The sequence below is a fragment of the Eptesicus fuscus genome, chromosome 13, assembly GCF_027574615.1.
Source record: "Eptesicus fuscus isolate TK198812 chromosome 13, DD_ASM_mEF_20220401, whole genome shotgun sequence".
Lineage (NCBI taxonomy): Eukaryota > Metazoa > Chordata > Mammalia > Chiroptera > Vespertilionidae > Eptesicus > Eptesicus fuscus.
The window spans coordinates 43,955,498-43,967,809 of NC_072485.1; the positions used below are offsets into that span (position 1 = coordinate 43,955,498).

Genomic DNA, 12,312 nt, shown 5'->3' on the forward strand with positions numbered 1-12,312 from the left:
AGACTTACTGGGATGATCACTTAGTAAATTATGTAATGTATAACGACTGGGGTGGTGTACACCTGAAACTAATATAATATTGTATGTCAAGTGTAATTGGAAAAAAAAAAAAAAGTAGAAGTGTCTTCACAATAAGTGATTCCTCTGATCTTGGGGATTAGATACTGGAAAGCAATGCTAGAGTTCTGGCAAAGAGGTGAAAAGGTCCATGAGAAAGGTCTGTCCTATGGAGGTTCTAGGTGTTAACTCATCAAAAGTTGAGGACCTTTAGAGTGGACAGTGTGTCAGATGGGAAGATACAGTAATAAAACAACAACAACAACAACAAAAACAAGCTCTCTGACCCCATGGAGCTTATATTCTGGTGGGGAGTTCAGACTATTAAATATATATATTAGGTGGTGATCAGAAGAAAAATCCAGCAAGGAAATATCTCGGGAGCGATTGTATGGGTGTCCAAGCCAGCTAGGCTCAAAAGAGGAGACTTTTCTGATAACAGAACATGTAAGGAGAGAGTTGAATGAAGTCAGAGACATGCAGATATCAGGCGAAGGGTCTTCCTTGCAGCAGTAATAGCAAGTGCAAAACTCCTGAGGCAGCAGCCTTTTATTTTTGGTATTTTAACATTGAGAGGGGTTTTGGTGGACTGAGAAAAGGTCAAACAGATGGCCACTACTCTCTGGGGCCTCAGTATGTCCATCCATCCAGAAGAGGTAAAAGGAAATCATGATCTTTACTCTAATGAGGTTGAAATTGATGTCTAACATGCAGTCGGGTAAAGAATGTGTTTGAAGTTAGAATGAGGAGCCCTTGTTGCCCCAGGTGTGAGACCTCTTATTCCAGGATAGTCAGCATCCCTTCTTTTCTCTCTAATTTTCTTACTCTGGCCCTTTTTTGTTTTCCCATCTACCCAGAATTCTGTAAGTATCTTAGGAGCCAAGCATAGGCAGGAGGAGCCAGGACAATGGCTACAATGACTTCAGCAGTACTAGTGGACATACAAGATGAAGTGACCTGCCCCATCTGCCTGGAGCTCCTGAAGGAACCCCTGAGCATAGACTGTGGCCACAGCTTCTGTCAAGCCTGCATCACAGAGAACAGCAAGGAATCACAGATGGGCCAAGAAGAAGAAAGCAGCTGTCCCGTGTGCCAGACCAGCTACCAGCTCAGGAACCTGCGGCCTAATCGGCATCTGGCCAACATAGCGGAGAGGCTCAGAGAGGTGGTGTTGGGCTCAGGGGAGCCGCTGAAGGTGATTCTTTGTGCGCACCATAGAGAGAAACTCCAGCTCTTCTGTAAGGAGGATGGAAAGCTGATTTGCTGGCTTTGTGAGCGGTCTCAAGAGCACCGTGGTCACCACACGTTCCTCATGGAGGAGGTTGCCCAGGAGTACCAGGTGGGAGCCCACGTGGAGGGAAAGTAGGGAGGAACAGAGTTCTTGGCAGGAAATTTTAATTTTTTGCTAATTTAATTTTTGCAGTCTTCCCATTTAGCTAGAGGAATGAACCTAGAAAATTCCCCCTGGCCAAGAGTAGAGACTTTAGCAGTTTCTTGCTGCTCAGGATCAGCTCTGCATGTCCTTTTGAGAAGAGGATGCTGCTGGGGGCAAAAAGGGAGGTTGGGAGCATTGAGTGTGGGGGGATATGGTGGCAATGAGAAGACTTGAGGGACTTCATGGTCAAGTTCTTTCCCTGGGACGAAAGAGAATCACCCTGTTCCTACTGATGCCTATCCCCTGTGTATACCTTGGCTGTCTCGGATTTTCAGTCCAGGGCCGGACAAGTTTCTTCTGAGATCAGTATGCTCTGTCCCATTCATTCATGTCTAGTCACTGAGACCATTTAATGCTTGACTTGATGTGTTTCTTCCAGGAGAAGTTCCAGGAGTCTCTGAAGAGACTGAGGCAAGAGCAGCAGGAAACTGAGAAACTAAAAGCTGAGATCATAGAGAAGAGGACATCCTGGAAGGTAAGAAAGACTCTTCCTGAAGGTGTCCTGGGGATTGAGAGCAAGGAAAACTGGTCCTGTCCCCGATTTGGCTAGAAGAGCTTCCCTTTGCCTAGTTTGCCTAGTCCTTCTCTGCAACAGGGAGGGGTCTTGTTCCAAACAAAGCTCTTGTTCCTGGTGCAAGGCAGGGGAGAGAAAAGGGGGAGTTAGGAAATGAATATATTAAAAGGGAATCCAGGTTTTTCACCACAATCACAGAGGAGAAGAACCATGGCCATTAGCAGCTTCTAATTCCTGATTCTGGACTTTGTTCTACAGTTTCAAGCTCTGAAACTTGGAAGAACAGGTTAGGTACAGGCCGATCATTCCTACCTCCTCACTCAAAATTGGGTGGGGAGGCTAGTGGAGAGGCATGAGAGACCAGGGAGGCTGCTTGAAATCTAAACCTCACCCAGGAATCACAGTTTACACCTAGGAAGCCTCAATAAGTTCACCGGAGGCTAATGTTCTGGAAGAGTGGAGGGGAGAATTGAAGAAAGACCAGGTTCTGCAGGACGTTCCCCCTTCACTCCTCCTCTACCAGTGAGACCTGGCCAGGGAAGCAGTGCTGAGCCTGACTTCCCACCCTTTAGAGAGGAGATCCTCAGCTTCACAGACTAGCAGACTCTCTTCCATGTCCTTGAAGAATCAGCTGGAACCTGAGAGACACAGGATCCAGAAGGAGTTTAATCAGCTGAGAAGCATCCTGGACAAAGAGGAGCAGCGACAACTGAAAAAACTGGAGGAGGAAGAGAGGAAGGGGCTGAATATTATGCAAGAGGCAGAGGATGAGCTGGTCCACCAGAGCCAGGCACTGAAGGAGCTCATCTCAGATCTGGAGCGTCGGTGTCAGGGGTCCACAGTGGAGCTGCTGCAGGTAAGACTCATGAAGGAGCCCTCAACCTGAGAGTCAGGCAAAGAGAGACTAATATTCCTACCGTTCTGACACGGGACTGATATCCTGATCAAGGCAAAAATAAAATTCCTTTGACACTGGGGTGCCTCTTCCCTATTATATCTCACTTGTATTTATTATATATAAAAAGTAGTCCAAAAGTTCAGTTGATACTGTGGTGAGAATCTACTGTGTCCAGTGATATTCTATTGGAGCATTAATCAGTCTTGACATTATTGACATATTGGGCTAGAAAAGTTACTATGAGGGGCTGCCCTGTACATTGTAGGATGTAGCAGCATCCCTGCTCTCTGCTCCCTAGATACCAGAAGTACCCACACCCAGCTCTGACAATCAAAACACCTTCCAGACATTGCCAAATGTCCCTTGGGGGGAACATCTCCCACCTCCCCCTGTTGAGAATCACTGGCCATTAGGCACCTGTTGTCGATGATACTCTATTATGATTTGTCATGTGCTTTCACTCACTTTCATAGTAGATAAACACATACCAAGCTCAAGTGCTCAGAGATTCTTATGGAATCACCTGCCCTTCTTTGTGTTCACCCTCTTCTCTAGGGCAGAATCATTTACCATGTTGTAATAAGAGTTTGAACTTGTCTTTTAAGACATAAGAAAACCGAGCTCTGGTGTGTGTGTGTGTGTGTGTGTGTATGTATGTCAGGAGGGTGCAAGGTGTCCAATATAGAGAGTTTTGGTGGTAGAGCTTAAACTGAGGTTAAAACCTGAAGAGTTGTTTTTTACATTGAGTGGACAGTATGACTATAATGTTGCAGAAAGCACCTTGTGACATTCTGGAATCTACAGGCCCTTCCTTATTTTTTGTTTAACTTGTTTTCCTCTTGCTCTTCCTTTGCCAGTGTGATACTCATTTCTTTACCTATTCTTGGGCCCCAGCATTAAGGTCAAAAGGTAGTTACTTTCTATCTGTTGAAGCTTTTCTTCATTGACTGCTTCTGGTTTAACATCTTTATTTTCTTTTTCTTGCCCCTTTTTTTCATTTTTAAAAAAATATATTTTATTGATTTTTTACAGAGAGGAAGAGAGGGATAGAGACTTAGAAACATCGATGAGAGAGAAACATCGGTCAGCTGCCTCCTGCACACCTCCTACTGGGGATGTGCCCGCAACCAAGGTACATGCCCTTGACCGGAATCGAACCTGGGACCTTTCAGTCCGCAGGCTCTATCCACTGAGCCAAATTGGTCAGGGCTCTTTTTTTTTTTTTTTTTTTTTCATTTTTGATATTGGGTTACCCTAATGTTTTCTTCTCGTCACCCCTTGCCCCCCAGTTCTAGCCCCTGCACAGACTCCTCAAATTGTAAACATTGCTTCATAAGTACAGAGGAATCAATTTATATTGCTAGTCCAGGTATCTATCTAGGCTACGCAATGGACATTTTTAAAAAAATGCTTTTATTGATTTCAGAGAGAGGAAGGGAGAGGAAGAGGGAGATAGAAACATCAATCAGAAGGGAGAATCATCAATCAGCTGCCTCCTGCCACCTTAGATCCAGCCCATAAGCCAGGGAATCGAATGGTGACTTTCTGGTTCATTGGTCGATGCTCAACCACTGAGCCATGCCAGCTAGGCCCCATGGACATTTTCATTTGAGTTTTCTCTTACAGTCCATTTTTCTAGAATTTGCCCATCACAGACACATTCTTTCTTCTCTTTTCCATGTCTGTGTGGCATTGTTGCTCATTAAGATTTGGGCAGCTTTCAAGTTTCAAAATGTAAACGATGAGAATAAAGCTAACACAGGAGGCGTGCAGTGGCACCTGGTTGGATCATGCCTTAAAATTGATGCAATCCTCGATATTTGGTATAAGTAGGCACATCCACCACCTCCACCACTTTCCATATTTGAGCCAATTTGAGCTGTGTTTCTGTTAAATGCAATCAAAATAGTTACGTAGATCAAACCATTGGCCTTTTCTTCAGTCACTGAAGTTTATAAAGCAGGAGTTAGAGAGACCAAATAGGCCATGAAGTAATTCTATTCAAATGAGGCAGATAGTGACAGCAATGACCTTGAAAAGCAGGTGGCTAACAAGTTAATGGTGTGAAATGGACTGACTTGGTCTAAGATGAGACATCAGTGTGAATATAAGGAGGTTTTTATGTCAATACTTTACCTAAATTTAGTGACTGCATGAATGGTGGTATCACTGAAGAAGGTGGAAGATAGTAGAGGAGACCTCATGTTTGCAGAAAAAGTAAATTTTCTTTTAAAAATCTTGAGTTGGTGATGCCTATGGCTCATTTGCTGGGGTATACCGTAGGTCCTCGGGTTACATCGGAGATCCGTTCCTACGGCATGATGTAACATGATTTTTGCTGTAAGTCGGAACCCACCTACATAAGCACCTCCGTCACTCACATGGAGCACATACACAGCAGTAATAAAGTGAAACAGTAAAAAAAAAAAAAAAAATAAAGATAAAAATTCCTGACCTTTACTTGTGGTAAATAAATAATAAAACATAAAGCACATATGTACATATGTCGAAATGACGGAACTATTTTTTTTATAAATACTGTAAATGGGAGATGGCGACGTAACCATGAAACTATGTACGTAGAGTCCAACGTAAACAGAGGACTGCCTATGTAAGCGAGATCTGAGAAGTACATAGCTGGGAATCCACATGTATGTGTTGAACTCAAGAAAAATAGATTAATTCAATTAAAGGAGCATAGACAGAGGAGATGAGGTTTAAGAAAACAACCACAGTTACCCTTGCCAGATTGGTTAGAGCATTGTCTTGAGGCACCAAGGTTTTGGGTTTGATCATTGGTCAGGCCACATACAAGAAGCAACCAATGAATGCATAAATAAGTGTAATAACAAATCAATGTCTCTCTCAAAAAAATTCAGTAAATAAAATTAAAAACAATATTACAAAAGAAACACATTTAAAGCCCTGTATCCTCAGCAACCAGAATGTAGAGGACAGAAATTATGGCTTCAGCATGGGATATTCTCTAGGGCAAGGCACAATGTCTGGCAAATATAGGTGATGTACATATGTAACATTACACACACACACACACACACAGAGTTGTAAAAATAAAGGTACCAATGAATGAATCATCATTTCCTGACATCCCTATATAGGGTCTCAGGGACAGTGTGCTTTCAAGTTCTTATCTCTACCTTGTGGTCTCTATATTAGTCATCAATATCCCCATGATATAATGGGGTGATAGGAATGGGATGAGGAACCTGAGTGAGGCTGTACTGGAGGACAGGGCTTATGACTCCTAGACTTAACCTGTCTCTTTTCTTCCTAGGATGTGAGTGATGTCACGGAAAGGTATGTGCAGGAGAACACGAGATGGTTCCTTTGGAGTGACAAAAGATTTCTGCAGCCATCATAGAGTTACCTTGTGGTCAGTGGGAAAGGAAAAGAATCACAAGGCAGAGAAGATTTAGGACTGGTGTCTCGAGTTACTCATCATGAGAATTTTGGGGTCCCCCAAAATAAAAGGAATGGCCTGATTTCTATGTTAGGATAATTTAGGTAATGGGAGGTCACAAATTGGGAACCGCAGTGCCCTTAAGGATAAAGGGTTAACAGTATCATTGATTCTCCTAATGCCCTGTGATGGAACTCCTTTTCCACAAATCTCCATGCCTGATTCTAGTAGTTTATAGCTATGTCAGAATACACAGGGCTTTCCATTGCCCCTGTATTTTATCAGAGGGAAGTTTCCTCTCTACATCGCCCTATCCCAGAGTCCACAATTCAGCTTTTGGGACATCTTCCTTGAATTTCCCTTTCTCCCTTGGCTTTGGAACAGTTCATACCTTGCTACCTAGTTCTCCTCACACTTCTTTTATTTTGTTTTTTTTTCCAATTTCAATAAAAACATAGACCTGAGGTCTTGAGAAGAGGGATTTTGGCCTGAGATCAAAACACATACTCTCTATCCCATACTCCAGAATCTCATCCTTAAAGGTGACATCTAAAGTTGCCCACACACCAGGTCCATGTGAAATATGGAGCCTTGTCCCTTGCAAAGTCTGCACTCTTAGTTTGGAGGTGAGGACATCTTTCTCCAACTGGCATAATTCTAAGTTTAAGTGAATCCCGAGATGCTGTTCTGAAGGTCTTTCTTTATAGTCCTTTGGGAACCTCAAAGGCTTAAAGTCAAAAACACTTAAGGAAGGAGCCCTTTACTGGATGCTCTCAAAGCCCCAGTAGCAGGTTCCTGGTATTCTGCCTGTCAACACACATTTTCATCCCCTCATGGTAGACCCTTTGGTTGGCACTGACATTTTAAATATTTTGGTGGGTTTGTTTTATGAGGTAGCAAAGGATTTTGCAGCCATTATTTTATTGGCCTGAGATCAAAACATAAACTCTCTATCCCATACTCTAGGATCTCACCCTTAAAGGTGACATCTAAAGTTGCCCACACACCAGGTCCATGTGAAATACGGAGCCTTGTCCCTTGCAAAGCAACAACAAACATAAAAGAGGCTTTGAGGGGTTAAATCTTATCAAAATTTACAGATAGTGAGAAGCTAGTTTCTTGTTCTGGTTTTCTGGCCCCAGCGTCAGGGCTCTTTGGGGAATGATGCTAATTTTCTTCAGGAAAGTGTTGAGGTTCACCCATGGGCTTAGGAGATGAAGGACGGTGGTGCTGGAGGAATCCAAGGTCAGCCATATAGGAGATTCATAATGTCTGTTCCCTAGGAGTGAGTACTGGACTCTGAAAAAACCAGAAGATCTCCCCACCAAGCTGAAGAGTGCATTTCGGGCCCCAGATCTGAAAAGGATGCTACGAGTGTTCAGAGGTGAGGAGATAGAATTTGGATGTGGGATGATTGTAGTAGTAACAGATAAAAAGCATAGAGGTTATAGTTAGTATTTGGAAATAGGGGCTAAGAGAGGGTCAGGTAAGGAAAGGAACACCAGACCAGAGCCTGTTGGTTCTACACATGATTGACTTTTTGTCATTACAGAGCTGACAGATGTCCAAAGCTACTGGGGTAAGTAGAATCATAGCCTCTTTAAGCTGCCATGTTCTGATCCTCTTTTACATGTGAATCTTCCCAAACCAATCCCACTCCCCCGTCCCCAACACACAGGTATAAGCTGGTGATCCTTCCGCCCATCCCCCCACCACATAGTTCCAATTCCTCCCACCCACGTCTGTGTCACCCCTTGTCATCTGCTGATGTTGTACCTTTTCCCACAGTGGACGTGACTCTGAATCCACACACAGCTAATTTAAACCTTGTCCTGTCGAAAAACCGGAGACAGGTGAGATTTGTGGGTGCCACTCTGCCTGGGTCTCATCTGGGAGAGCACTATGACTGTGGTGTCCTGGGCTTGCAGCATTTCTCCTCAGGAAAACATTACTGGGAAGTGGATGTGGCCAAGAAGACTGACTGGATCCTGGGCGTGTGCAGCGATGCTGTGGGACCTCCATTCTCTGTCAACCAGTTTGCCAACAATCGCAATGTTTACTCCAGATACCAACCTCAAAATGGCTACTGGGTGATTGGGTTGCACCATAAACATGAATATAGAGCCTACGAGGACTCTTCCAGTTCCCTGCTCCTCTCCATGACCGTGCCCCCTCGCCGGGTTGGGGTTTTCGTAGACTATGAGGCCGGCACTGTCTCCTTTTTTAATGTCACAAACCACGGCTTTCCCATCTACACCTTCACTAAATATTACTTTCCTACCACTCTTTGCCCATATTTTAATCCTTGCAACTGTGTAGTTCCAATCACCCTGCGTCGCCCAAGCTCTTGAACATTCTGCTTCCCACACCCACACCTGAGGAGGACCCTTTGAGGCTTTCTGACCTGTTTTCTGCAGTCTCCCTCCTTTTTCTTTGAACATTTACTCAGGGCTATGATGCCCTGGTGGTGACAATGAACATCCTTCATTAAGTAATTACAGCTCTAGAGATAGGTTAAGGGTAACTTTCAGCCTTTTACTATTAATCATGGTATTTTTTTTGTCAATGCATAGGATCAAATTTGGGAAGTCCTCTTAATTTGCTATAAGTTTTTGTTCTGAATGGAAAATTGAGTTTCAACAGATATTGTCCCTAATGATTGAGATAATCATGTAATTTTTATTCTGTTATTGGAGTACATTGATTTGTTTCAATGTTTAAGCCTAATACAAATTCCTGAGATAAGACACTATCATTTTTCATGTGCAATACTGAATTCGTTTAGCTAATACATGTCTTAGATTTTATTTTTATCTCTATTTATAAAAAAAAATTGACCTGTATCTTTATATTCTTATATATCACAGGTTTTATAAAATGCAGTAAATGAGCAAAGAAATTGATGTATGTTTGTGTAAGTACATATAAGAGTGCTAAAGCCTATTATGTTAATTTTGAAGGCTTTAAATTTAAAGAAAGAAATTCTGACCAGTTTTTACTACAGCCTCCATGGATCTTAAAATGTTAAGAGTAGTAATTGAAAAATTAAAACAAAATCTGTCAAGTGCATTGAAGTACTAAAAGGAAAGAGGAAAATGATCCATCCAATATAGATTATTTTAGGAAGAGAATGATTTCTTTCCATTTCTCCACATCCCCTTTCCTTTATGCTCAATATGAACAGCCAGTGAGTGAGCAGCTATGACTCGGGTAGAGAGGTGCTATATGCTTTTGGAGCCAACTGTAAAAGCAATTATGAGGTGGAGTGAGGGTGGGAACAAATATCAAGGAGTTAACTAGAGCTAATGTCCAGTCAGTAGCCAAGAGCCACTGGCAATTCAAATGTGACTAGTCTGAATTGAGACATGCTATATGTGTAAAATGTACACCACTGGTTCAAAAAATAATATAAAAGATTGTATTAATTATTTTTATATTGTAGAGTACAATCATAATATTTTGGATATATTGTGTTAAATAAAATATATATTAACTTCACTTGTTTTTACTTTACTTGTTTGATGTAGATACTAGAAAATTTTAAATTATATATGTGGCTCGCAATACATGTTGATGGGACAGCTTATCCTGTAGTGCAATTTCTCCCCATAAGGGAGCTCTAGTATAAGGAAGATGTTACTAGTATATCTACATGGATCCTCTACCTCTGAGGCATTTGTGTAGAAGGTACTGGTAGAGAGAAGAAGATCTGAACTTATCTAGAAATTTATAATTTGGAAGATCATAGAAAGGGGTCATGGCCAGAGAATAGATTGTGCATAGTCTGGTCCCTGTCTTTAGCCCTCGGGCTGTTGGACATTTGAAGATCCATTGTGGTTTGAGGAATTATTAGTTCATCCTCCTGGCTCAGCTCTAGTTAGTTAGTGTCTGTATGAGATGAAGTATAGGTCACAGTAAAAGCCCAGTACTGGGTTACTCTAGGGTAAGGTTTCATTTGGGAGGTTAAATTTGTGGGATAACAGAGGCCAAATGCACACTCATTCTTATCTGGACTTTATTCAGAAGAAATATGAAAGGAACAGAAGCCAACCAGTGCCCATGTGGCTGATGGAAGTTGGGGGATAAGAGATGATGGTAAAAGAATCTGTAATTGTGCCCTTTTCTTTTCCCATGTAGTAAGTTCCAGGTGAAAGGAGTTAGCCCAGCTGTCCTCTCCCTATGGAAGTACCTAGTGAATGACTTTAGTTAATAGGAAAATCAAGTGCTTGCTGGGATGCTGTAGGTGAGATGTGGGGAGAAATTAGAATGAGTTTGCAGCCCTGGCTTTCTCTGGGGGATGCGGGGAGGGTGTCTGGGCAGGGGCCTACTGGCCTTGACATTTTTGGCATGATGCAGTAGGCTAAGCTGCTATGAAAATTAAACCCCAAAACAAAATGGGTGCAATAAATGTATTTATTGCTTATGTAAAAAACATGAATATAACTAGGGGGTGAATGGCACTATTCCACATGGGATGCATGGGGCAAGCTCTATCCGTAGCTCTGCCATCCCCGAAGACAGTATTGCCATCAATATCAAGACAGCAGAAAGGCAAAGAAAACTGGGGAGGCAGTTTGCCTCTTAAGTCCTTAGTCTTATGTGGAATTCATAATTTCTGCTCACAACTTTCTGTTACTGAGAATAACCATGTGGCCTCACTGAACTACAAAAAGATTATAAGATGTCTAGCCACATGCAATTTCCAGGGGAGGAAAATGCAGATTTTGGTGGATGCCAAGTGGCCTCGTGGCCTGGAACCTTAAGCAACTCCTCTTCCTCATTCCAGAAGATCCAGGATCTCAGATTTTTTCTGGGCTGTTTATTCCATCCTGTAGCCTAAAGTTCATAAGAAAAAGACTGAGTGAGGGCAATGCTGTTGCCGGAGTCTTAGGCAAGTGGTAAACTTAATTCTAACATTTTTGAACAAGCCTGTTCTTGCTAGAGCTGGCATTTACATTTTATTCTACTTTAAAGAAAAAAATTTGGAGTGAAGGGCTTTTAAAGCATTTTTATTGTGATATAATTGACATGTAAATTGCACATATTTAAAGTTTACAATTTGATAAGTTTTGACTTGTGAAACATCACCATCAAGACAATCAAGATATCCACCCTCTTCAAATGCTTCCTCCTGCCCCTTTGTAATCTCTTCTGTCTCTGCCCACCTCACCTCCATCCCCTAGCAACCACTGTCTGCTTTGTCTCAGTGTGCATTCTCTAGAGGTTTATATAAATAAATCGTTCAGTTTTGTTGTCTGTTTTCTGTCATGCTCCAGATTGTTGCTTATATTATCAAGAACCCATTCCATTATTATTGCCGTGTAGTATTCTATTGTATCAATGGGTCATTGTTCAATACAATTATATTGTATGTAAAAACTTACCCATTTGCCTGTTGATGCAAATGTGGGTGGTTTCCAGCTGTTGGCTACTACAAATATAGCTGTTGTGAACATTTCTTGTAAAACTCAAACAGTAAACACATGCTTTCATTTCTTGTCTAACTGCCTAGCTGCAAAATAGCTGGGCTATATGGTAGGTAAATGGGTAAGGTTTTGGAAGCTGCCAAACTATTTTCTAAAATGATAGTACCATTTTACATCTGACTTCAGTTGCTCTACATCCTTGCCATGGCTTGGTTCAGCTTTGGGAGAGTGTGGGGCTATGGGAATAATGGGAATAAACCAGAGGGATCCAGGAAAGTGAAGCAGAAATTTTATTTCTTTATTTAAATATATTTTATTGATTTTTTACAGAGAGGAAGAGAGAGGGATAGAGAGTTAGAAACATCAATGAGAGAGAAACATCGATCAGCTGCCTCCTGCACACCCCCTACTGGGGATGTGCCCGCAACCAAGGTACATGCCCTTGACCGGAATCGAACCTGGGACCCTTGAGTCTGCAGGCCGACGCTCTGAAATTTTATTTCTTTAATGTGACCTTTTCTCCTTTCTTTCCTTTTGGTTTAAACTGGCCCCATTTAGCAC

At 42.1% G+C, this 12,312-nt stretch overlaps 1 protein-coding gene across 2 annotated transcripts; it reads left to right on the top strand.

The window, feature by feature from the left end:
* The first annotated feature begins 958 nt into the window (after positions 1 to 958).
* TRIM6 (tripartite motif containing 6) lies at positions 959 to 8,676 on the top strand. 2 transcript variants are annotated; one of them, XM_008160441.3, is made up of 7 exons: positions 959 to 1,396; positions 1,872 to 1,967; positions 2,632 to 2,862; positions 6,200 to 6,222; positions 7,609 to 7,709; positions 7,878 to 7,904; positions 8,114 to 8,676. In XM_008160441.3, exons 1-7 carry the CDS (start codon positions 965 to 967, stop codon positions 8,674 to 8,676), a joined length of 1,473 nt encoding a protein of 490 aa, XP_008158663.2. In that variant the 5' UTR covers positions 959 to 964. The 2 variants fall into 2 exon arrangements, with proteins under 2 accessions (XP_008158663.2, XP_054580702.1); XM_054724727.1 differs by having other exon boundaries at positions 974 to 1,396; positions 2,638 to 2,862.
* Positions 8,677 to 12,312: the final 3,636 nt, after the last annotated feature.